Raw genomic sequence first — 26,876 nt, 5'->3', positions numbered from 1 at the left:
TATGACTTATTCATCCCTTTCCTCCCCCGTCTCTCCCCTCCCATCTTGACCAGAAAGACGTTAACAGCGCCCCGCAGCAGCAGCAGCCAGAAGCAGCACGTCGTCGTCAGCCATGTTGTTGGTGAGATACACTCAATGAGCTGTCAGCAACAGGTCCTCCTCGAAGTAGAAGCGAAACCTGAACAATTCTACACCAGTTTCACTTCTTATTGGACATCAAACATCGTCAGTGTGACCAGGAAGCCATTCACAAAAAGTGGATATTAACTTGGGACCTTTGGAGAACTCGGAAGTGTGTCTCTATATTTGATCGGTACTACAGCGCTTCAGTTTATAGAAGCGAAAGGGTAAGTTTAAATGTTTTAATTTTTCCTGAGATTGTGTAATTGGTCTTTCCTGTGCTTTTTTGTGTTTTGTTCTTATAAACGAGAGCGCAAAAGCTGTGTTGCTGATGGTAAATAACCTGACAGGATTGAGACAGCTAGCTAAATTTTACTGTAAAAAAATCTTGAATTTAAGTGAATGAATATATTTGCCTGGTACAATTCCGTGGTAGGCAGATTTGCAGGTAATTCAAACAAGTCGAGCAGGTTGGCTGGCTTGCAGCTGACGAGATCTGGGAATGTTTGTATAACTTACATCTTGCACAATGGTGATTGTATGATGTGTTTATTATAGTATTGTCTTTCCACACTAAGTTTGTGTACATGTGATTGTCTCATAGTATGACCCCTGTACTGGATACTATCCAATATAGGCCCAACGAGATCCTTAGCATCATTTGAGACTCACAATTGAATGCCAACTTTACATTTATGATAGTGGTTTGAAAAACTGTTCTTCTTACACCTCCCTTCCTCATTTCTTTTTTTTGCATGTCTGTCACACTAAATGTTTCAGATCATCAAACAGCTTTAAATATTGGTTGATGACAAACAACTGAATATAGCTTTGAAATTAAACATTTTATTATTAAGGGAGGCCCTGGGAGAAAGTGATTGTCCCCTAAACCTAATAACTTGTTGGACCACCCTTAGCAGCAACAACTGCAATCAAGTGTTTGTGATAACTTGCAATGAGTCTCTTGGAGCGCTGTGGAGGGATTTTGGCCCACTCATCAGAATTGTCCTTTTAGGGTTTTTTTGGTAGACAGCAGAATGTATGGTTTCATCAAGTCTTCAGGTTCCTGAAGCAGCAAATCAGCCCCAGACCATCATGCTACCACCACCAGAGTATTTTCCCAAAAAAAATCTGGCAAAACTAAGACAAACCTTAATGTACTTTTTGTTCCAACTATGCCATGCAGGCCGTTTTTGTCCAGTGTCTTTCTTTTGGTGGAATCGTGAACACTGACCTTAACTGCAGTCCGCAGTTCTTTCAATGTTGTTGTGGGGTCTTTTGTGACCTCTTGAATGAGTCATTGGGTTAGGGTAATTTTGGTTGGCCGACCACTCCTGGAAATTTTCACCAATATTCCATGTTTTCACCATTTATGGGTAATGCCTCTCACTGTGGTGTGCTACAGTCCCAAAGCTTTAGAAATTGCTTACCTTTTCCAGACTGATAGATGTCAATTACTTTCTTTGTATTTTTTTCCTGAATTTCTTTAGCTCTCAGCATGATGTCTAGCCTTTGATGATCTTTTTAGGCTACTTCACTTTGTTAGGCAGTGATTCCATGATTTCAGTGATTTCTTGATTCTTGAGTAATCACGAATGATGATAAACCACAGTTAAGTTATATTTTTGATTGGAGCATATATTTGTGAAGTTTTGTGTTTATATTTTTTGAAGTTACTGTGCTTCTCCAGAAGTCTTCCCATGGCAGGCCCACCTCACACTTTGAAAACCCCTGCTCGAGCAGATCATAATATAGAGTTGTTAAACTCCTGTGCTGATATGATGCCAGAAACCCTTTTGTTATGGCATTCAAGCCATTTTCCAGTCTAGTTAAATGTGGAGCACTTCAGTGTAAACGATGATGGTAGCGCTACTCAACTGGACCAAAAGTCTACCAAATTTTGTTCATACTATCAATAACTACATTCCCACCAAAAATAAAAACAAATACTGGAAAAAGACAATAGAAGGTAGAAGACAATAGAAGTCTGTCCCTTGTTCCTTTTGCTTTCTGAAAATGTGTTCTCCTGAACAATTGAATAGCCTCCGACTTTTTAAAAGTATTATTAGGGCAGATTAGCAGTATCTGGGTGCATCTTTTTGGTGACCGCTATTCTTTGACTAGAGACCTCATTTTATGCTGTCACCATGGTGTATATACCACACAGTATGTCAACTCTGGATGAACGCACAGCTGTTTTTATACTGTGCAAATTTAACAGTGTGATTTGACACATACAGGTGGACAAATCAGGGCAGGGCAGAGCCAAATTCAGCAAGGAAAGACTTGCCTTGCCTTACCCTGCAGCAACAATCCAATGCGGTATGAAGTACTTCAAAAGGCCCATGCAGGCTTTCTCATGTGCTATATTGTCACCTACAAACCATGTGATTTGTTTCATGTCATACCAGGAAACTGGTATGACGGCTGTATTCTAGTCATGCTGACTTTCCTGCTTTGCTAACTGGACACAGCATTAGGTACACCTGCAAAAACGAGTGAGATGCAATGCCAAAGCTGTGTCACACATACATTTATTAGTGTATTCTTTGCTTGCCCTGGTGTATTGCATCATACTGACAGGTTTTTCAACTGTTTTGATAAGCTTATTTAAAGCAAGCTGAAAATATTGTAAACATTGTTCTACAGTGGAAAACTTCGTATAACAGTCTCTTTGGGAATACTGGTCAACCTCCAATTTGTTTGTATTTGGAATTTATTTTAAGAAATGGGGAAATAATCTGTTTCAGTGGCCATCATACAGTCATCTAAAACATAAACATACTTGGATATTATCTCAACAACTGTTGAATTTGATCTCATCTGCACTGAGCAGGAGAAAGAAGGCCAAAAAATGATACAAAGCAGGCAAGATGGAGTCATAGGTTAGAAATAACATGTAGTGAGTAGCTGGCATGAGGTCAGTGATCAAGGCAAAATTAATCATTTTGTAGAACACCTCCACCCAGTCAGGTTGTGCATATTCCTGAGCAGGGATGTCACTGAAAACCACCAAACTGTCAGAGCACACGAAAGGAATGAGGAAGCGGAATATTTAAATACTATGAACGGTTGATTGTCCTAACTTTGGTTTCTCAAAGTAAATGTCTGCACTGAATATTATTAAGAGATGCACTGATTGGAGAAAGGCATCTCCAGGATTCATAGCTGTTGTTGCAACGCTTAATGTCAGGCCAGGCTATTTATCCAACAGTGTACAGTGTTTGGTACATACTGAGTGGGACAGTCATGACCTTTTGAGTAGCAACTGAAGCCAAGTTGAAGCACAGCACAGCACAGCCAAGCCACAAGTGAAATGACAGACTGTACTATGTAGATGTGAAAGTTGACACGAGCGGATGCCCGAGGATTGATTACCAAAAATGCCTGCACTTGCCTCCAACATTGAATACTGTACACCACGACCTCCGATTTGTTTGTACAGTACTTCATAATGATTTTTCCCATAACTAATGTACAACATTTCAATGGAATTCTAGGGTACAAGGGTATAAATAAGTTACCTGCAAGTCACCCATTCATGGTACATGACGGAAGCATGGCGATGGAGACAGTGCGCACTGCTGAAGGCTTTGCCAACTTCATATGTTGTGTTTTTTAACATGTTTCTCATAAAAGTGTGTAAATAATCACACCTTTGGATGGTCTGATTTAGGGTTGGTTGATGTTTTATGTACTTGTTCTTCCAATTATAAGAAAATGACTACCGGTAAAAATGATAAACGTAAACAAGCTGAGTTGATGACTGTGCACCGTGGCGGATATATACAATGAAACAAATGCTGCCATCGTGAGAAGGAACTTTCGTGTGGGGAAGTATTTACTCGGCAATCGCTCAGTCGTGGCACAAAATCATTAGACACTGAACAAGTGCATGGGTGACTACATCTTCCTTAATCGCAAGCACAGTCATTATATTTTGTTGAAGACTTAGTAGCAATGTGTAAAGAGGCTGACCTCCAATTAGAAGTTAGACACTTTGTTACCGCTAAATACATGTGTTTGACAATGTGACATAATTGTATTTCATTATATGGCTTAAAGGGGACCTATAATGCTCATTTTTCGACCCTTTATATTGAGTTGTGGACTCATAAAGCAGCTCCACACACACACTTTCCAGATCTTTCAGAATTTGCACCTGCGGGTGTAGGGATTAAATACAATTTTTATTAAATAAAACCTATGTGATAATTTTGAGCTAATGTGCACCATTTTCAGTTCCAAATTGCATGTAGCAATACAGTATATGCATAAACAGAATGCAAATGGTGAGCAAACTAGTCTTCGCACATTCCAGGTGTGCCATAAATAAATACATAAATGACACTGAAAATTGCAGGACAGTGCGGATGCAAAATGCATCCGGATGTAAATACTGCTTAAAATTGAATAATGGCTTTCCAAACAAGACAACATACAGAGTGAATGATCAGAGTCTGTTACCGTCCAAAGACCGGTAAATCAATGTGTGTATCGCTTTGTGCAATCAGCCACTCCTTTTATTTACTGAACAATGGCTGCTGATGCACCATCAAAACAGTGCTTTTGTTGACTTCTCGACTATTCTGTATGTTCCACAGGGCCCTTTTGTTTGTGCCTATTCTGCCCCATTCTACCCTATTGTGATATTTGCAATGCAAATATGACAAAGGCTGCAAACTTCATTTGGAATCTCATGGCTACTTAAACAGTAATTTATTGTGTCGCTTACAATATACACATACTTTTAGAAGCAGTGCAGCCAAGAGACGCACTACTAAATGAAAAATAATTGGCTGTTGGTATAAATAACAATACAATTTCATGGATCAAACACTAAAAATTAAGTTGTAAATGTATGTCAGTGCTTCTGATAGTGTTTAGGTCGGCAGAGAAGGTCTTGCCTGGCCCTGACTGCACCCCACTTTGGTACACAGATTATAATTGAGAAACCAAAGAGGGGAAAGGATGTAACTGAGACTATAGAAGACTTGACCTGAAGAGATAGACGAGGGAAAGAGAGGAAAGCGACAGATGGTAGGCAGTAGATTAGTCGTGTCTTGCTGTTCTGTCCTTGTGACCATCGAATGAGCACAATCCGTCCCACTGTCTCTCTTGTTTTAATGCTTTGTGTCCATCCAAACAAGACCATATGTGTTTATTTCCTAAAATAACTTTTTAATAGGCTTTATTTCTTGTGTTGTCCCATTTCGAACACTTTCTCTGATTGCTGTGTTACGTATATCCAAGCTGGTCCTCTGCTCAAAGCCATGATAACATCCTGTTAGCTGACCTCTGATGAGGAAATGCTTGATTGACAGGAATCAAGGAAGGAAGTGTTGAGTAGAAATTCTGGAATGTGCCTTCTCTTTTTTTTTTCCTCTGACGTCAACAATGGAGTCTCATGGCAGACTGAGGTAGCAGGTGTTCAGTGTGAAAGCCCAAGTGTTGTGTTTCACAATTGGATACTTTTTTTTAATGGCAAAGCACTTTATAGTTAATATAATAACTCTTTATTTCCCAGTAAGCTTTGTTGGCTATATTGCATGGGACAGCGCTAAAGTTACTTGCAATATAGTATTGCTGCTTGTTTATGTTTTGTCATAATATGTTAATTATGATATGATTAAATATGATTTTATTGTGAGTTTGTGATTTGTATGTCTTATCTCATGATGACATGGTGTTATACGAATATTCTTGTTAAACAGTTAATGTCTGTCCCTATTAAATACAATGGACCCAAGATCAAATGCATTTGCTGTTCAATTGAATTTTAAAATATTTTTTCCCACATGAGAATATGTATAGAAATAGTCAGTTCCAGGGTCAAAGCTGTCAACATCATAAAACCTTTATAAACTGTACTCTTTTAAAAAAAAAAAACAAGACGAAACCAAAAAAGGCTCTATTGTACGACTCTTTTATCATATCCACTTGCCTCTATCCTATTTTACCAGGTAATGATGGAAGAGAGTTCTCTAGTTCTGGCTTTTGCTTGGCACTATCGTTAGCCATAACTCCTGCTAGACAAAGGTTGGGCTCCACTGTATTTGTTTACCAAAAGATGCACAACTACATCGCATGGCAGTTACAGTATATTCCCTCTCCCTCACTCTGTGTGGGAACTCTGTAAAATCTAAAAGTCCAACTATGAATACCATTACACTACTATGTGAATTACCATACAAGTGTAAATATAAGTTAGCCACTGTTATATTAAAACATTAATATGACCGGTCTGCCGCCACAATGTAAATGGCATCTCTTCAGCACCAATGAAGACTGACTGTGAACAGCGTTGGAGCCTCTCCCAGTGTGCTTTAAAGGGTTTGGGATGTGGCCAGAGTAGCCCTGCCTGTGGGGAACAGGAGAAGCCCTGTTAGACTCTGCTGACTGACCAAAACGTCCCTCCTGTTTCCTGCCTGCCTCGCTCGCTTGCTCGTTTCGCCGGCCCGTACTGTGCTGTCCTCGCTGCAGTGCTGACCGATGACTGGGGCTGCCTCTGTCTGTTTTGCAGATGGCTGCAAGCAATAGCTGAGGACGCCATCAGGAGTTCCACCCCTTGCTTAGTTGCCACCACCTCCAAGTATGAATGGTAAGATAGCTCCTTGTTTGATTGTATGAGTGGCCTGTGTATGTGTGGTTGAATAGACTCTTCTTTACTTTGTCACAAGCAACTACAGTAAGTTATCTTTTTTGTGCACCGTTATTATGACAATATCCACAGCATTAGTTGCAGGACTAAAACGGCAACAACTGTGCATGTTTGTGGTTGTCTTAATAATTGTTTTGTTAAAGTGAAAGTGTGGCACATCTGTCATTATCTTTGTATCAATATCCCCAAGTCTGCATGCCAAACACCACATGATCACTAAGGTGAGCTTTGGGAATTTCTTGTGTCTCACGTTTGTGTGTCATTTCCCTTTGGTGCCAAGTGTTTGCTTTGTTCAGATTGAGGTTCTGCTTTGTAATTATCACCAGTGTGGTTTGATTTTAACACATCATCAGCCATATTAGAAAAAAAATAACATAATGTTTAATACATAACAACATTTAAAGAAGGACAAGCAAAATAATGATAAAATATGTACAAAACAGATAAATGAATAAAATCACACACGTTTATGACAAACAAAACTCCGCTGTATGGAACAACACGTCACACTGTCACAAGGCTGCCATATGCTACAGACATCTTTTAGATAGATAGATAGATCAACAACATCATTTGATAGATCAAATCAAATGTGATCATTTGTGATCTGTTTTACACCCTCCGCAACATTCATTTCCTTGATTTCTTTGCCAGTGAAATTGCCAAAATTGATAAAGATGTTCACCAGAAGATTGTACCTTACTTGGTTAAGAGTGTGCATGCAGACTGAGCTATAGTTTAAGTGTTGTTGAGTCTCCATTAAGTGGAGGTTGTATTCACAATAGCAAAGCTTCTTACTTCTTATGCAGACGACAGACTGAAGTCTTGCCATTCGTACCGCTCCGTTATAGACCTCTCGAAACTGAAGCTTGCTTGGAAAAATTTGCTAGGGAATTGCAAAGTACTGTTTCTTACATGAGAGTTAAGTGGAGAATAAATAGTTCACATTTAGGGTTAGTGTTAGGTTTAGGTCTCTGTCTTGAATTCAGTTAATTAAAAGATGCACGGACAGTGTGCAAAAACCAGGGCAAACTTTTGACCAAATCTTTTGTCGAATACTGGGACATTATATAACCCAGGTTTCACAGTACACATACAAGGAGTGAAAATGGAAGAAAGTATGGAGTTTGACCCTCCTGTGAACTTTTGTCTATTCATCTAGTAAAAACATTTATGGGGTCAGAGGTCGGTGATGTTGGACATGGGACGTTCTGACTCTGGTCTGGTTCATCCCAGAGGTGTTTGATTTGATTTGAAGAGAAAATGTCTTGAGAAGACAAACTATTGTGACTAATTATGCGTGTGTATGTACTCTTATCCTTACATTGTAAGTCTGTCTGGTATAATAGCTGACTGACCTATCTACTTGTGTATATTACAGGTGGTCTAAGTCTGTGGGCTGTCACCCCAGAAGAGAGGGACAAGCATGACCACAAGTTTGACACCCTCTTCCCATCAATGGGTTACGTTTCAGGTACATCTATAGCTAATAAATCTCATTCTCACTGTGGTCTGGTTTATCATAAACAGCTTGGTAATAATGTTCTGAAGCACATTTTAAAAATGCATTTTTGGCTTCCTTGATTTTTCCATCTTAAGGTGAGCAGGCAAGGAAGTTTTTCCTCCAGTCAGGACTGCCTGCTTCAGTCCTGGCTGAGATATGGTGAGAAAAACGCATCGTCTTCACACGTCTTCAATTCTGAAACCATTCTTTACCATCAGTTTTGTCCCCTCATTCTCAGGGCTCTGGCGGATATGAACAAAGATGGCAAGATGGACAGGTTGGAATTTTCCATTGCAATGAAGCTCATAAAGCTCAAGCTTCAAGGAACGCCGCTTCCATCGGCACTGCCCATCATCATGAAGCAGCCTCCTGTGTCTGCTCCAAACCTCACTGCTCCCAAGCTCAACTATGGTACATCCCATATGTTTTAACAGTTTGAACTATATAATAGGTAATAATAGAAATTAACCTGTCATATGTTTATACTTTAGGGATGGGATCTGTGGGATCTGTGTCCCTGATGTCTGGTAACAACTTTGCCATGTTGACACCTATCGCCATGGCAACTCCAGGACTAACCCATATGATTCCACCAGCAGCAGGCCTCAGCCCACTAATTGGCTCCACCCCCACCAGGCCCCTGATGACCACTCTCCCCAATAGCACTATGGGTCTTCTCCAGCCAGCTTTAGCCACTGGTACGTAGCATACATTCATTTATACATTTAATTTATGTATTCCCGCTACTGATATGCTGTTAATGTGTTAAATATAGATGGGGTGTTTATTTAAACCAAGAACAGCTTCCTTTTTTTAACTTTAATAATTATTTGGTGTGCATGACAGTTTCTTTGACTACATGTTCATTTCATTATCAAGAATATTGCACAACACAAAAGTTGCATATGCAATGTTGTAATAGCGGTCAGCTATGATGAGTTCACTGTACACAATAGTACGGCAAGTGGAACACACATGATTTTCACACGTGTAGCCCAACCAACATTTTAGCTGCTGGATGCTGACAATTCGTGATTCTTCTGTTCAAATACACTACTACTACTACTGCTATCTTCTATCTTCTGGAGTTACTTAAAAAGGAGGTTGCCTACAGCCACACGTTATTTTTTTTTTGTCCCAAAGCTAATTAGAGACCCCTGCGGTTATCTGCTTTTGTAGACCTCACACACAGGGACTATAGGAGACCTTCAGGATAATTGAATAGAGAGTTAAATAGAGTATTTACGGTAGTTTACAACACCAAAAGGTAAATCATTTATGACTGTGTTTTGTCCTAAAATTAAAGGGATTGTTTTGCAGCTGTAACATGGCTGCAGAGAGGGCGCTAACGTTTGAACCTGCTTCAACCGGTCTCTCTGTCCCTGTTCCTGGTCCGAGCATGTAGGACAAGCCCCACGCAATAGACAGGCATGGCCATTAGTTATGTTTGTCAGCTAACAATAAAGCTGCCCATATGTGTGGAAGTCAAGAGCCCTACTTTTCCCTTGAATCTGACTCTCGATAAATGGGCATGAATTCACATGTCTCACTGCAAACTTTCTTGCTCAGTTCTATGTGTAATATTCAGGTGTTTATCAAAACAGTTTATACCTTCTTGACAGTGACTCTAGAAATGAACGAAATGTGTGTTTTCAGGTCTACCTTTATCTGCATCCCCCTATACTTCTCCACTTGTATCCAGGTAGTGTACATACATACACACATCAAAACATACTGCAATGTATACTATACTTACACCATACCTCGATTGTGTTTTTTGAGCTTATGTTTGTGTTATGTACTTGTATGTGTGTTTTGTAGCTCCGCTTTGCCACCCACTTCATTGACTTCCCAAATGGCAACAGGTCGTGGGGATTGGGGTGTGCCACACGCCACCAGACTCAAATACAGGCAGCAGTTCAACAGCTTGGACACACTGATGACTGGATATCTCACTGGTACAATTTGTATGCGTGTGTGTGTGTGTGTGTGTGTGTGTGTGTGTGTGTGTGTGTGTGTGTGTGTGCGTGCGTGCACTTGCACAGTGCGTTTAGTTCATACAAAACCCAACTATGCCTGGCATGCAGGCGTGGATGTTCATGAACAAGGAGCGGATTTCACAGTACCCTCCCTCTCTTTTTTTTTTCTTTTTCATTATTTCAGTTGCGTCAACCCTTGGCTAACTCATGAGTAAATGCGTGTGCGCAGCCTCACCAGCCTTGTTAGACCTGTTTTCCTGAAATAGCCACAATGTAGTGAGACAACGAGCAGAGGCACATAAGCCACACTTTCAGTTTGGTCATGATTACTGTGACCAAAGTGCAGCTGCAGCCCAGTACTTCTAATAAGAATTCAGAATAAAAATTCAGTCGCCATTGATGCAGACACCTTTCTCATGTAATTTCTCTTCCTCCACATCCACATATTTATTGTATACTGTCATTCTTATAAACACGAAAAAATTCACCTTCCATTTTTCTACAGGTCAGCAGGTGAGAAGTGCCATGGCAACGACAATGTTGAGTCAGACCCAACTGGCCTCCATCTGGTGAGATCATATGAGTGACTAGACTAAGTGTATTTATGAGTGTAGTGAATTAATCAATAAATATTGTTCTATGTTAAAGCAAGAATTCAATATGCTTGGGATCGTGGTAAAATGTAGTACAGTCGGTACGAACACTGCCTGGCACTTGGCGTCATTGATGAGAGATGACATTACATTAGATTACCTTCACACTGCGTGGAGTCAGTCATAGCATGTCCGACATGACATAGTGAAAACAAGTCCTCCTCCTTTTTCATGTGGAAGTGGTATGTTTTTGGCTTCTTACTTTGTCCTTCTCCGCTCCATTTGAAACCCTTTCTTATGTATAGAAATTGGAGGCTAACTAGTTTGCTCCGCAAAATGCTACATTTAAAACGGTGGTTGTCTATTGCAGCTATCCTGGAGCATGCGCCAACAAAGAATAATAGGAGTGTAAAGGTGACTATGGGTGTTAGTTCATGTCCACAGCGCTCTAAGAATGTTAAAAACCATATTTAGAAAGACATTAACACTTAACTATGAAAATATTCAATGTATTAGCAATGAATCCTACTTCAAGAAAATTCACTTATCGGCTTCTGGTCTGGAACCAGTTAACTTTGATAACGGCTGTCTCTCTGCAATATTCGACCAAGTTCGCATTACTAATGAGTAGTGAGGTATGGGCATGTTGTGTTTACAGTTGCTAATTAACTAGCAAGTACCGCAAGAGCCGTAAGACATTAAAGGCTTTGGCTTATTTAGAGCTTGCGACTTTTTACCAATATATGTTAACAGGTATTATAATAACTATATTGCAGTAGATCAGAGGATCTTTAAGTATACAATTATTTATCATAAATAATTTAACCCTGTCCTAGGAATTTGGCCGATGTGGACAAGGATGGCAAGCTAACTGCTGAAGAGTTCATCCTGGCCATGCATCTGGTGGATATGGCCAAGAGTGGACAACCACTGCCGCCAACGCTGCCGACTGATTTGATGCCACCCACACAGAGGTGAGTTGAGCAGTGTGATATGAAAAGCATATCCTAAAAGTACAATTCATTAATTTAGAATGAGGTATATTACATATTTCTCAAATTTTTCACCTGTAAACACAAAGCTAAGATGTTGATTTGTAATGCACAAAATGTATCAAAGCGCCCTGGCCCCTTCAGTTTTTCAGTACAGTTTTTCGGTGCACAAAGTTTGGACACCCCTGAACTAAACCAAACTGTGATGTTATTCAGTGTTTTTAATGATGTCCGCCTTGTGTCAGGGCTGCTGTGAATGGATCCAGTACACCTTTGTATGCAGCTCTGGCTGATGATCTGGACATCGAACCCCCACAGAAAGCCAGAAGCAACAGTTAGTCCTACCTTTTGTTCCTTTTGCCTTTGCAAACATTCTCATCCAAAATAAATATTTTGACATTTTGTTCATTTGTAATGTAAATACTGACAAGGTTTTACACTAATAACTGTATAACTTGAAAAGTTGTTTCCCTGTCTCCATTCAGTGTCCTTTGAGGACAAATTCAAAGCCAACCTAGAGCGCGGGAACGCTGAACTGGAGAAGAGACGACTGGCTCTGCAGGAGGCAGAGAGAAAGGAGCAGGAGAGGCAAGCGCAAAAGGCAAGAGAGGAGCAAGAACGGAGGGAGAAGGAGGCCCGCGAGGCAGAGGAGAGAAGGAGGAAAGAGGAAGAGAAGCGGCTGGAACGCCAGAGGGAACTGGAGAGACAGAAAGAAGAAGAGCGTCTGAGAGAAATCGAGAGAAAAGAGGTAAGCGCAGGAATGTTGCAGCTCTTGGAAGTCCTCTCTCTTGCCGAATGTTCAAATGTGTAGTGTTGTCACTGTGCTATCATACTATGTGGGTTTCATACAGGCAGCGCAGCGCGAGCTTGAGCGCCAGAGGAAGGAGGAATGGGAAAGGAGGAAGCGAGGGGAACTTCAAATAAAGAGACAGCAAGAGCAGGATGACATCATCCAACTCAAAGCCAAAAAGAGAAGTCTGGAGATGGAGTTGGAGGCTGTGGTCAGTGGGCAGCATGCACCATAGAGGGTTTAATGCCGAAATGTCACATATTAGCTCACTCTTTCTTTGTCTCTTAAGGGTAACAAACAGCGCCAGATTTCCGACCGACTGCGTGACATCCAAAACAAGAAGAAACTTCCCAAGACTGAGTTGGACCTGATCAATCAAAGGAAGGATGCACGCCAGGAGGACATGAAAAACCTCCAGAAACAGATAGAGGTTCATATCCTATGTCTCTTTTGTACTTTACTATTTTTGCAAGTTGATCAACAGGTTTAAAAACTATTATTTGCATTTGCGCTTGGTCAGGAATTCCAAAGGAAGTTGTCCCATCTGACTCCAGAACAAAAGAGGCTGACTGAGAAACTCCAAAGCATGGCTCAGAATAAGATGCCTGGTTAGTATTGGTGGACCACTGGAGTACAGCACTACAGTAGCAAGTTTCAGATGGATATTTCTGACTGTGCAGTGCACTGTGCAATCTGTGATAATTGTGCCTCACCACAATTTTGCCTTATTGACATGTCTCCAATCCAGATGACCTTTGACACAAGCTAAAAACGGTACTCAAAAAAAGTTGGTTTGACATCCTTCTTGGCACAAATCAAATACAAACATTTTAAATAGTATTTATTTTATGGATGATCTTTTTTAAACTGTTTTATACTATTCTGTTTACCTTAAGGAAAGATTGTAATCATATTGTATAGTTTATATAGTAAATTCTAAAGAAGTCTACAGAAGTAAAATAGCTTCTCATTACTTGGCATTGTGTCTCATCTTTTTCTACTAGTGTCAGCTGTATCCACCCTGAAGCTCAGCATTACAGAGCAAAAGGGGACGTGTATAAAACTGAAGGGTCAGCTGGACGCCCTAGAGAAAGAAACTGCTGCCAAATTGGAAGAGCTGGACCGCTATAACAAAGACATGCAGGTTAGTTAAAAATTTGTTTAGCATTAGCTAAAAATCACACAATGCATTGACTCACTGTCTGTGTAGATATCACAGTGTGTCATGCTCTACCGTACATACACAAACAATACCAAACTTTGAAAGTGGTGCACCAATAGTTCATGTGAGCATCACTTATTTTGCTAGTTACAATCGGATATGGTTGTACTTGTTGTTCCACTTGTTTAATACTTCAGATTGGCTCTTGAAGTCATTTATTGCTTTTTTTTTAACACATCTTTTGCTATCCTGAACTTTTTTCAATTTATCTTTTCTGCGCCTTCCTCCTTTCCTCTTCTCTTGCACATCTCTCCCTTATAACTTTACAGCATGTGGGTGCTAATGATGCTTTGCTTCAGGCTGTCGTCTCACTGCTGGCCTGCCTGCGTAACCTCTTCTACCTGCTTAAGGTTTTCATTCTCCTTGTCATTCTTATCTTAAGTTCTCTCCCATTTCTGACAATATTTATCCCTTGAGTTTTTTCCCTCAATGTTGACATATTTCTCTTCTCTTCTAACACACGCTTTGTTTACTGAGCCTGTAGTAGTCATGTCTTTTTCAATCAATTTTCAATTTTTTGTGTGCGGACGTCAGGAACTGAGGGAGACCCAGCAAAAGCAGCAGGCTACACTTGAGAAACTGCGAAGCCTCAAAGAAGACAAAAAGCGTGAGTTGACTCAAAGGAAGCAGGAGGATGAGGAGCGGAGGAAGCGGGAAGAAGAGAGGAAAAGGCAAGAGGAGGAAAGGAGACGTAAGGAGGAGGAGGAAGCTCAAAGGTTTGTGACCCTTTAACCCAAGTGTCAAGTAAATTAAATTTAACCTTAAGTATGATTGTCACTTAAGTGTTTTTGCATCTGATTGGCAGGCGTATCGAGATGGAAAAGGAGCGCCAAAGGCAGGAGAAACTAAGGAGGGAAGAGGAGGAGCGTCAGAGGAGACTTCAGGAGGAACGAGAGGCCAAAAAAAGGGAGGAGGAGGAGAAAGAGAGACAGGCTCTCATCCAGGCAGCCAAGTTGGAGGCCGAACGAGAGCTGAGGGCCAAAGAGGAGGCGGAGCGCAAGCGTAGAGAGGAGGAGGAAAGAAAGAAAAGGGAGGAGGAGGAGCGGCGAAGGCAAGCGGAGCGGCGAAGGCAAGAGGAGGAGAGGAGGAAGCTGGAGGAGGAGAGGCGACAGTTGGAGGAGGAAAGAAGGAAACTGGAAGAGGATCGGAAACAGGAGGAGAAGAGAAGGAAAGAAGAGGAGGAGCGACTGAAGCGGGAGGAAGAGCGGAGGAGGCTGGAAGAGGAGCGCCGAAGGGAAAGAGAGCGGCAGGAAGAGGAGCGCAGAAGGCAGAGGGAGCAGGAGGAGGAGGAGAGACGAAGACAAAGAGCCGCAGAGGCAGCCGTCCGAGATGCTGAGGAGAGGAAGAGACGAGAGGAGGAGGAGAGAAAGAGGAGAGAGCAGCAACACCAGGAAGAAGAGCGGAGAAAGCGGGAGGAGGAGAGGAGGAATCTTCAGCAGAAGCTGCAAGAGGATGATAGGCGCAGGCGTGAGGAGGAGAGAAAAAGAGCAGAGGAGGAAAGGAAGAGAAAGGTGGATGAAGAGGAGAGGAGGAAAGCGGAGGAGGAGAAGAAGAGAAAGGAGCAGCACCCGCCTAGTGGAGGAGGCAAAATTGACATTCAGGAGAAACTCAATTCTTTGCTTAGGGGACTGGAGGAGAGGAAAGGTAAGAAAACATAATAGTATGCACCTGAACTTGAATCGACAGTTTTCAGGCCTGCTGTTGGAAAGCTGCTCTTTGCCCCAGTGTGTTGTGTTACTAGTCTGTGGTGCATGCAGTGTAATGCTTGTACATGACAGTGCAAAAGCATCATGATGTTAAATCCTCATTTCTGATGTGCAACTTTAGGCAGGCAACCCAGGGCTTCACAACACAGGAAGTCAGCTTCTCTCACACCCTTCAAGGCACTTTATCCATTCACTGCACGAAACCATGAGGAGCTCACCTTTAACGCAGATGACATCATTGAGGTATCATTCAAATATGGCTAGCAAAATGGCTAATGAATATTTATTATTAAAAATTTATGTATTTGCAACACAAGTGAAATGGAATGAAGCCATTTTCTTGTGTCCTTTGTCCTCTTCTGCCAGGTGGATGAGACAGCTGGGCCAGAGGAGGGCTGGTTGTATGGCAGCAGTCAGGGCCACTTGGGTTGGTTCCCTGAGAGCTATGTGGAAAGAGTGGGTGCGTCTGGCTCGGCAGTTGCCGCGACTCCTCCGAAATTACCAATCCAGTCGCAGCTTTCCAATGCCCTCGAGGCGGCAAAGGCAGGGGCAACGAAATCTGCCTTCACCCCAACACACTCTCCAAACCTTGGTCCCTCTGACACACACGGACAAGTAAGATGCGGTTTAGTGCTGTATGGTTTTTCACACTTTTTAGCACATACCACTATGGTATGAAGTATACAATTAAATTTTTTAGTGACCGAACTAACCAAATACCTTTTTCTATCAGCAAGTGGTAGGTAACCTACTGGCCCAGGCCTTGTGCTCCTGGACAGCAAAGACGGACAATCATCTCAACTTCAATAAAGATGATGTGATTCAAGTGCTGGAAAAGCAGGAGAACTGGTGGCTCGGAGCGCTGAATGGAGAGCAAGGCTGGTTCCCCAAGTCCTACGTGACACTGCTGGGTGAAGAGGAGGGTTCAGAGTATGTTGTGATACACACGCACACACATCTCTACACAGGACAGACTTGACTGGAGAGCAAGTGTGACGTTTGTAGAATGTGACAACAGGACATTTTCTAGCAAAACAAATAGAGACAACCTACTTAGCTGAGAAATATGCAACCTTGTTTCTTTCTGTGTAATGCAAATGGAATCCATTTATCTTATTCATTTACTTTTGCACACAAACACTAAAGTTCAGACAAAACAAAGAAAGACTTTACATGAGCAACTGTAGGACCACACTGCTGTGTGTGGCTTTGCATGCAAACCATTGAAGCACTGATGATGATAAAGCCAGTAGTTGAGTGCATCACAGGGTATTTTAAGTTTGTTGATACGTCTGTTTACAGCATTAAGAGCCCCTCTTCTGATGCCTTAGACCAGAGTGACGGCCAGCAGCTTGAAGGTACCTCTGACTTAACCCTAGAAGTCTACATTTATCGTAGTATTTATTGTTAGGCTGTAACCGCGGTACAGCTAATTCCTGGTTTCTATCACTTTTGCTGTCTAGAGTATGTAGCATTATACACATACGAGTCCCCGGAGCCTGCTGATCTAACGTTCAGAGAGGGAGATGTCATCTTGGTGATCAAGAAGGACGGAGAGTGGTGGAACGGCACAACTGGCGACCGTGCAGGTGTCTTCCCCAGCAACTACGTCAAACCTAAGGAGGCAGATGTATGAATTTGAGCCACTTGAAACTGGCACATTTATACACACATACATAGATTGTATTTAAAAATCAATTATTTGTGTTTTTCAGACAACAAGCACATCTGGTAAAAAGCCAGGTCAGTATCTTTCTCCTCAGATTGTTTGTCATAACATCAGAAATAGCCTGTTTTTACTTCCTGTACTAAAATGAGTATTTTCATGCAGAGATTGCCAAAGTAACCAGAGCTCATTTGTCGTCTGGGCCTGGGCAGCTGAACCTAGAGAACGGCCAACTCATTGTCATCCTCAGTAAGAACACATCAGGCTGGTGGCTCGGAGAGCTGCAGGTTAGTGCTAAACCTTTTTTTTCACCAATTTTCAGTGGTAATCTACTTGTGAACAACAGATGGCAGTAAAGACTTGCGGTATTAGTTGTCTGCTGTGTGGTAGAAGGTTTCAAGTATTTAATTTGTTGTATGTATGCTTTGACAACAGGCCCGTGGTAAAAAACGTCAGAAGGGCTGGTTTCCTCCCTCACATGTCCAGATATTGGGGTCCAATAGTGGCAAATCCACACCAGCAGTCCAGTCAGGTAAAATACAACCATCACATAATACATAAGCTAAATAAAATACCTGCCAGTGATTAAGATGGCAGTGACTGAATGCCTACAGTAAAAAAGGAGCTATTTGTCCTCTTGTGTCGCAGTGTGTCAGGTGATTGCCTTATATGACTACACGGCTGTCAACAAGGATGAGCTAAGCTTCTCAAAGAACCAGTTAATCAATATCCTCAACAAAAATGACCCTGACTGGTGGAAGGGAGAGGTGAACGGGGTCACCGGCTTGGTCCCCACCAATTACGTTGGTGACCCCAATCAACACTGTAAGTAAATACACGTGCACATGATGGTACTCTTTTAACTAGTCCATGAAGGTACTTTTGGGCGCTCTTCTATCATGGATGCACTTTGCATGAAATCTATCTACCTCCTGGTTTATGCTCTTTTGTTCGACACACAAACCAATGCATTGCTAAATCCAACCAGATAAAGAATTATCTACACAAACAAGCAGTAGTTCACCTCTTTCTTGTACAGTGGAACCTCTGAGGTCCAGGATGCAGGCCGACCTCTGATTTGTTGATTTGAATAAATTAGGCTACTTGATGTCTTTTTAAGTTTAATGTAATATGTTAATCACTGTAAACAAAATATTAAAAAAATTGTGTAGTCACCCATTCATGACGAGTGACAGACACTGTGACAAACATGCAGAGGGAGGATTACTGCTTGTGCATGGGAGGCCAATCACTTCACATAAACGCAGACCACTTAGACTTTCTCTGGACTAATTTCTGTATGTCTATTCTTATTTTCAACTTCCCGGGCACCCAGAGAGATGCATATCTCCTATTTTGTGATCGTCATCCCAATTTCACATCACAAACATCCAAAAGAACACACAAAATACTCAAAGAAAAGGTACACTTGTGGAGTTAATGCTTTCTTTGGTCACCTAGCTGAAGTCCCGTGCGATTTGCTGAGGTTCTGAACCAAGCCAAGTGTCATTGTCTCTTTAGAGACATACAGCGTTTGATCCCGATATCTTTGGTCAAACTCCTTATTGTATGACTGCTAGGGCATTTCTCCTTAGAGGTTCCACTGTTTTGTACCTAATCCTTACTAGAGGTTTAAGAATAAGATGTTAAGATAATCCCTTACAGTCCCACAGTGGGGAAACACACATTGATGACACAGCGTCAGGAGCAACTCGGGGGTTCAGTATCTTCCTCAAGGATACCTCCACAGGTCTGGGGAGAGCCGGAATCTTCCTATTGCTAGATGGCCACTCTGCCCCTTCTGCCATGCCGCCCACCAAGTGATAAGTTAAGGAGTTTTTTTTTGTCATGAATGCAAAAGACAGCATTAGCACTTTACAGGGAATATCCGTCAAAATTGGAGATGTTCTACTTGACCATTAATCTCTGGTTGATCTCAGCATCAAGATATTGTCCTTCCTCTTCCTCCGTTGCTTCTTCTGACAGTCTCACCTTATTCTCCTCTTTCTCCTCATTTCCTCCATTCCTGCCCACCCACCCACTTACCCTCTTGTCTCCTCCTAGGGCAGTAGAACGTGATCCACCTTTTCTTCCTCTTCTTCTGCTGACTCCACAGAGACCCACTATTATTGCTCGGAAGTTGAAGTGTGGGCATCTGGGCTGCCCCACCCAATCTATTGTTATAGTCTCACTGTGAGGGTCTTCCTATGACTCCAATTCCACTAACCTTTGTGCCTTTTTCTAAGAAGAGAGACCAATAGTGGGTCTCTCTACGCTTTTACTCCTTTCTTCGTCATATCTTTTCCACCCATCATCCCTTCTTGCTCTTTCTAGGAGGGATGCATTCTCATAAACCTTTACTGTCCTTTTGCTTAATTTTAGTGCCTTTTTTAAAGATTACCCTCAATGACACACTACGTGGTTTACCCATCTTGATTTTTAATGATAGTAGAAAACAATACAAATCACTCTACTCAAGCTTTACATATGATTTGTCTAGTGTGCTGCCATGCTGTGTTATTGCAAGAAGGGACTGAATGATTGAAGCTCAATGTACCCAGAGTTCTATGCAAAACTGCAAAAGTACATAGCAAAAAGAAAGCAGGGGAAAATGCACTTCATGTTGAGTTCATGTTACAAAGCACAACCCTCAATGATGATATGTATTTATTTTCTTTTGAGTATGCCTTAAAATATTAAAGCTTTGTTGAATTTCACACTTAAGTGTTATTATTCTTGTGGATTCTTCCGATGCATGCAGTGGGTTGGTGTTTGCATGTGTGTATGTGTGTCTGTTGTCAACAATGTACGATTAAGACGAGGAGATAACAGAAAAAGGACCTTCTGACTGTCTCAGTAACCATCAACCCAGCTGAATCAGGAATTAACACGTCCTCCCACTGGTTGATTTCATTGTGTCATTGGAGGAAGTTTCTATATTACAAGTTATTTTTGTCGAAACTTCACTTCTTCAAAGTGCTTCTTCAATATTTTTAACGTGTTGCTTTTGCCACAAAAAACTACAGAAAAAATATCTTCCTGCTTTTGTTTTGATACAAACAGAGTTATTCTTTGCTCTGGGAAGCATTTTAATCTGACACCAGCAACAAGAAGATAACAGCCAGAAGGTGAAAGAGCCAGAAACGACAGGCTTACTTGAAGACAGGGACCAAGAAGACAACTTTTCGGGGATGGCTTTAGAGAGCAGATTTCACTTTTTAAACCTGTGGGATGAGGAGGTAGACAGTGAATGTGAAGTCAAAGAGGCAGAGCAAAGAACTGTGAAAGAGTGCCAGTCAGTGAGTTTGGGGCATTCTCTAATGTTAAGTCTGGCATCAGGTAAGCATGCACACACGGTCATCTCTCTTCTTTTGACCCCCACAGTTGTTTTTTGGTGATGGTTTTTTGAATTGTCCCAACGCTAGAAATGCTAACAAAGCTTGCATTGCTATTTTTTGTGTTGTGTTCAACTTCCTTCAAAATACCTCGTCTTGTGTGTGTTTATGTGTGTTGCTCTTTGGCAGGGAGTGCAGACCTGAACAGCCCGTTGGAGAAGAAAAGACAAGATTACATCCATGAACTGATCGAGACTGAGGAGAGATACGTGGAGGACTTGCAGATAGTGCTTGAGGTGATGTCAGGATTGACAATGTCAAGTGTGGCTGCATGACGAATATATCTCTGATACCACTTAAAGGTTTTCCATAAGCCTATGTCGGAGTCTGGACGACTGAACGAGGCAGAGATGAACATGATATTTGTCAATTGGAAAGAATTGCTGACCTGTAACCAGAAGCTTTTCAAGTAAGTGTCCCTTTAATTGGAACAGTATAACAAACGCATTTTCCGACTTTACAATATGGATTACATGTTACATGCATGCAGGGCTTTGTCAGCTCGAAAGAAGAGCGTTGGCGAGAACATGCCGGTGCAGATGGTTGGAGACATCCTGTCTGCTGAGCTGTCCCACATGCAGCCATACATTCACTTCTGCTCATGTCAGATTAAAGGAGCTGCGCTGCTGCAGACACGTACCAACAATGAGCCAGAATTCAAGGTGTTCCTCAAGGTAAGCCTCCTATTCATTCATTTGTCATTTTCTACCGCTTATCCTTACGAGGGTCACGGGGGGTGCTGGAGCCTATCACAGCTGTCTTCGGGCAAGAGGCGGGGTACACCCTGGACTGGTAGCCAGCCAATCACAGGGCACATATAGACAAACAACCATTCACACTCACATTCATACCTATGGACAATTTGGAGTCGCCAATTAACCTAGCATGTTTTTGGAATGTGGGAGGAAACCGGAAAACCCAGATAAAAACCGAGGAGAACATGCAAACTCCACACAGAGATGGCCGGGGGTGGAATTGAACTCGGGTCTCCGAGCTGTGAGGCCTGTGTGCTAACCACTCGTCCGCCGTGCAGCCTGAAACAGCCTTCAGAAACATTCATTCATTCATTTTCTACCGCTTTTCCTCACGAGGGTCGCGGGGGTGCTGGAGCCTATCCCAGCTGTCTTCGGGCAAGAGGTGGGGTACACCCTGGACTGGTCGCCAGCCAATCACAGGGCACATATAGACAAACAACCATCCAATTAACCTAGCATGTTTTTGGAATGTGGGACCGGAGTCCCCAGAGAAAACCGTAAACCTCCTAATCATTCAAAATATGTGTAGTTTAAAACTTTTGTTGTACTCACTGCATTTTCAGCCACGCTTAATGTATTTGTGCATATGGTATCACACAAATGTGAGTACATTCCTCAGCAGGCTTAATCATATCTTCACAATACAGGGACAGTACTGTGAAGTGAAAGAGTAATCAGGGTACAGCTTGTATAGCAGTGTAGATTTTTGTACTCGACACACAGCCATTATTGTTTAAATAGCTGGCATTACAAGTGAGTGTACGTCACAGTGAACATGTCCAAATTATTATGTCCTCAGTGTCAACATATAGTGTGAGCACTATTATCTATCACTGCCTTAATCCTCTTGGGCGTGGAATTCACCAGAGCTGCTCAGGGGTCATGTCGTGCTTTATAGTGTTACAGTACATGTTGAAATTCCCTCGCTGTGCTGGGAGCACTCATGCAGAACCAGAACATGGCACTACTCCCCTGCTTAAATAAAATAACAAGGTGTAATGATTCATGTTTGTGTATTTTTTTTGCCCCTTTACTGTCATTTATTAGAAAATCGCCTCAGACTACAGGTGTAAAGGGATGCCGCTGTCCAGCTTCCTGCTCAAACCCATGCAGAGGATCACACGCTACCCGCTGCACATTAAAAATGTACATATGTCCACATATTACATATACATCACGTTCAATAAGAACCAATCCACTTTCTCATTATTATATTGGGTTTTCACTTGTAGATCTTGGAGTGCACTGCAGAGGGGCATGCCGACCAAGTTCCTTTGAAAGAAGCTCTGGAGAGAGCAGAAGAGCTCTGTCAACAGGTGTGGGTTGCAGTCAACTTGTTAGCATACTTCAATATTCCTGAATTCATTTCCAACAGTATCATCCAAGCGTAAAATTGTAACACATGTCTGTTTGTCTCGTTTTCCAAGTATTATATAACAGTTTTCAGATATTTTCAGTTTTTTTTTTTTAAACTTTTCAATCTTATCTTTCCATTGGGTCAATGAACCCAGGTCAATGAAGGTGTGAGGGATAAGGAGAACTCGGACAGGCTGGAGTGGATTCAGAACCACGTCCAGTGTGATGGCACTGCTGAGGTATTTAAATTTGATTAAATGAAATTGAAATTGTCAAAACTGCCACTAGGTATTAAGAAGGTTTCTGTCTTTTAACAGAATATTGTTTTTGACTCTATCACCAACTGTTTGGGACCCAGAAAATTGCTTCATAGCGGCAAGGTAAGGAACGTTTTTGGAGTACTTCTATGTGGGTTTATATCAGGGGTGGGCAAACTACTGCCCGGGGGCCAGAAGCGGCCCACCAAGCGTTTGAAGCCCGTCAGTCGCTTTATTAGTATTTCAACTTTTAACATACAAACTGGCAACATTAGTTGGAAGTCGGATGTCTTATTTAGTAAAAAAAAAAAAAAAAAAACTGTAAAATTAAATTACATAGTTTGATGTGGTCTGATGTTAAAAGTGCTCATGAAAAAAGGAACATGAGATCACACAGCTGATAATATAACACTTTTACAGATATCATTTGACAAATAATTCAAGGAAAATTATAAGCATAAAATTGTGTGTTAAATATATGTTCTGGCCCCCTGGACAATTTTAAGTCAATGCGGCCCACGAGTCAAAATATTTGGCCACCCCCATATTTGGCTGGCGACCACTCCAGGTTGTACACCGCCTCTCACCCGAAGACAGCTGGGATAGTCTCCAGCATGACCTACACTTCAGCAAAAGTGTAGTTTTCCTTTAAGTTACACATTTTTAACTTGTGTCTATGCTTGAATTTTGGTTCTTTTTGCAAGCTGTACAAGGCAAAGAGCAACAAAGAACTTTGGGCCTTCCTCTTCAATGACTTCCTGCTCTTGACTCATTCGGGGAAGCAGTTCACTTCATCTGGCATCGACAAGCTGTTCATCACCAAGAATCACACGCAGCTTAAAATGTACAAGCCGGTAAGACATGAAATTACTTACTTGTGAGACAATTGTGAGACGGTAGCTAAATGCCTTTTTCTGCAGCCGGTTTTGCTGAATGAAGTTCTGGTCAAGCTTCCCGATCCTTCCAGCGACGACCCCGTCTTCCACATCTCGCACATCGACACAGTCTATATACTCAGGACGGACAACATCAATGAACGGTAGCTACGCACATCATGTCAGCCACCTCTATTGAATGGTGACAGGAAAAGATTTATCTGAGAGACTTAATGATTGCAGAACATCCTGGGTTCAGAAAATCAAGGCTGCCTCTGAAGAGTATATTGAGATGGAGAAGAAGAAACGGGACAAGGCGTACCACTGTGTGTATCTTATACACAAAACACACACACAACTAATGTGATGGTTCCGCTGGGTTAATGGAGCTGTGGTTGTCTTTTAGCTCGATCTGTGAAGGGCGCTGGGATAGGTAGACTCCTGGTCACAATCCTGGAGGCCACTGAGCTGAAGGCAGGCAAATCCAATGGTGAGGCTTTAGTTCCTTTTTCTTTGTCTATGGTTTTAAGATTAAGATGATATATTAGGTCTTTTGTCTTCATACTCTATATAGTATAACTATATAGTATATTAGGTCATTCTTTCATGACTGTTACCCTCTCCAATTATTCCTCCATTCCTTTCCTGTCCTGTCATCCACCTCTCTTGCTCCAGGTAAAACTAATCCATACTGTGAGGTGACCATGGGAACTCAGATGTTCACATCCAGGACGCTCAATGACACTACGAACCCCAAGTGGAACTTCAACTGTCAGTTCAACATTAGGGACATCTACCAGGATGTGCTCAGCATCACAATCTATGAGCGGGACCAATTTGCTCCCGATGGTCAGTTGCCATCTTCATCATCATTACTCCTCTTCACCTCCTTTTATATAACTTAGAATATTCTATTCTTTTTAAGGTTACAATATAACTTACATTACAATATTTACTGGTAACTAATTGCATTGATTAACGAGTCACAGGGGTGTGATGGTGCCTGTCCCAGCTGGCTTAGCTTGTCTGACAACAAAATTTGAACAAAAACTTGAGTCTGAAGATTTCAATTAAAACGTAAAATTAAATTTGGTCTTTCCCCATTCAGAATTCTTGGGACGGACAGAGGTTCCTGTGGCAACCATAAAAAAAGAGCTGGAGAACAACGGCTCAATCACTCGACGTCTTCTGCTTCACGAGGTCTCCACGGGGGAAGTGTGGGTCCGTCTCGACCTGCAGCTCTTCAGCAACAAATAGCTGGACGCTGTAGTGGCTAACAGCCAATGATGATTGAGGGGCTGCATGTTGTCAGGACAGGTGATCTTTAAAGTCACTTTCTTGGATGCAAAGGGAATATTCATACTCGTTGGGAATTAAAAGGACGGCTGCATAGGTAATGATTATATAGCACAACTGTAGGAGTCATGCAGTCATTCACGTGTTGCAGACACTCTTTCATATGTCAGCAGTGAACAATATATTGAGTCCCCTTGCGTGTCTGTTTAGTGTCATCAAACTGATGTCAGAGGAGTACTTTGTCCAATGCTGTAGATCGAACATCTAAGAAGATGTTGCGGCTCGAGTCATAAGCTTAGTGTGGTGGATGGTGTTGTTAAACGTGGTTAGGTCATTTAGTTCTGCGGGTTTGTGATGGGTTCCTACGAAATACATAGCATAGCTTGCATGTGAGAACAGATGATAATTAATAATTGACACTTGATAATTAAAGTTGATTTAATGGGGAGGTTTGAAAAGCAAGAGAATTTTGATTTTTTTTATTTCTTTTTTTATTTACATTTTTATGCACCCCACCCCAAAAGGATGACAACTATAATTGGAGGCCTATAATGTCTCTTTTTCTTTCAATGAAGCATATAATTAATTCAGCAGCTGTGCAATAATATATAAACAATAATGCTTCACATTTACAGGATTCAAACTGTAAATTAAAGTCTGTAAGTTAAGCCCCGCAGTGTGATGCTGCAAGTGCCTGCTGGTGCTCTGCAATTTAACGTTAATGTGTATTTATTTCTTAATTTATGTGTGTGAGACTATCCAAAGGTCTGATGCAGTGCTCCTCTGCGTCGTTTTGCATAATCGCTGTGTTGACTGGGTTTTGTTTTAAGGTGGGTGTAGTCAAATATAAATGAAACATGTTGTCACTCTAATTAAGTTTCGCCTAAAGTCAGCTCACTCGTTGTAGCTGTTGGCTCCACCATTGTTTTTAACTCTTTTATTAACTTCAGTCATTTTTTTTTTTTTTTAGACTCGACTGCCTAATTGCTTTGAATGGGATTGTGTAAGTTTTTGTTGCATGTTTTGCAGCCATGTGCACGGACTCCTGCTGTGCCCCTTGAGTCTCGAAGTCTGTTTACCTGTTGTTTGTACTCACCTGGGCTTCACCATGTGACACTCGGGTTTCATAAGTCAAATTAAAGACATACATTGTGTACAGACTTTCGAATTATTACTCAAGATCACCTCGATAAAGTAAGCTTTGCAATAATGGATTAATTTGTTTTTAATGTGTATACAAGATATGTATTAGTTACATTAAGCATCATGGAAATAATAGTATTTTTAATGCATTTTATTGTTTCTGAACGGCAGCACGGTGGTCTAGTGATTAGCACGCAGACCTTACAGCTAGGAGACCAGTGTTCAATTCCACCCACGGCCATCTCTGTGTGGAGTTTGCATGTTCTCCCCGTGTATGCGTGGGTTTTCTCCGGGTTTTCTGGTTTCCTCCCACATTCCAAAAACATGCTAGGTTAATTGGCGACTCCAAATTGTCCATAGGTATGAATGTGAGTGTGAATGGTTGTTTGTCTATATGTGCCCTGTGATTGGCTGGCGACCGGTCCAGGGTTTACCCCGCCTCTCGCCCGAAGACAGCTGGGATAGGCTCCAGCACCCCCCACGACCCTTGTGAGGAGAAGCGATAGAAAATGAATGAATGAATGAATGAATGTTTCTGAACAGAGAAATCAGGCTTACGGCCTGAG

General features: G+C 41.7%; 1 protein-coding gene across 4 annotated transcripts; it reads left to right on the top strand.

Annotated features, from left to right (window-relative positions):
* The first annotated feature begins 42 nt into the window (after positions 1-42).
* On the top strand, positions 43-26,438 carry itsn2b (intersectin 2b). Of its 4 annotated transcripts, none has more exons than XM_058089832.1 (42): positions 43-347; positions 6,644-6,721; positions 8,163-8,255; positions 8,381-8,444; positions 8,524-8,696; positions 8,777-8,812; positions 8,885-8,983; positions 9,942-9,987; positions 10,107-10,243; positions 10,770-10,833; positions 11,694-11,831; positions 12,095-12,183; positions 12,335-12,597; positions 12,701-12,850; positions 12,929-13,069; positions 13,160-13,247; positions 13,644-13,783; positions 14,131-14,211; positions 14,396-14,577; positions 14,667-15,505; positions 15,689-15,810; positions 15,934-16,182; positions 16,301-16,497; positions 16,870-16,925; positions 17,031-17,197; positions 17,283-17,310; positions 17,399-17,520; positions 17,669-17,765; positions 17,882-18,058; positions 20,758-20,864; positions 20,931-21,037; positions 21,119-21,302; positions 22,431-22,529; positions 22,616-22,699; positions 22,895-22,978; positions 23,057-23,119; positions 23,701-23,850; positions 23,917-24,035; positions 24,115-24,197; positions 24,278-24,361; positions 24,547-24,720; positions 24,980-26,438. In XM_058089832.1, exons 2-42 carry the CDS (start codon positions 6,715-6,717, stop codon positions 25,126-25,128), a joined length of 5,532 nt encoding a protein of 1,843 aa, XP_057945815.1. In that variant the 5' UTR covers positions 43-347; positions 6,644-6,714; the 3' UTR covers positions 25,129-26,438. The 4 variants fall into 4 exon arrangements, with proteins under 4 accessions (XP_057945815.1, XP_057945814.1, XP_057945813.1 ...); XM_058089831.1 differs by having other exon boundaries at positions 8,882-8,983; XM_058089830.1 differs by having other exon boundaries at positions 8,777-8,983; positions 24,980-26,437.
* The last annotated feature ends 438 nt before the right edge of the window (positions 26,439-26,876 follow it).

The sequence above is a fragment of the Doryrhamphus excisus genome, chromosome 12 (assembly GCF_030265055.1).
Source record: "Doryrhamphus excisus isolate RoL2022-K1 chromosome 12, RoL_Dexc_1.0, whole genome shotgun sequence".
Classification (NCBI taxonomy): domain Eukaryota; kingdom Metazoa; phylum Chordata; class Actinopteri; order Syngnathiformes; family Syngnathidae; genus Doryrhamphus; species Doryrhamphus excisus.
Note: the sequence above shows the minus strand (reverse complement) of the source record. Positions and strands in the feature narration are given on the sequence as shown.

What these genes read in the sequence shown, in the direction of transcription:
- itsn2b (XM_058089830.1), top strand. An exon ending in ATCAATGGGTTACGTTTCAG is followed by an intron (nt 8,256 to 8,380) that starts GTACATCTATAG and finishes TTCCATCTTAAG; the next exon opens with GTGAGCAGGCAAGGAAGTTT. An exon ending in CCAGCCAGCTTTAGCCACTG is followed by an intron (nt 8,984 to 9,941) that starts GTACGTAGCATA and finishes GTGTGTTTTCAG; the next exon opens with GTCTACCTTTATCTGCATCC.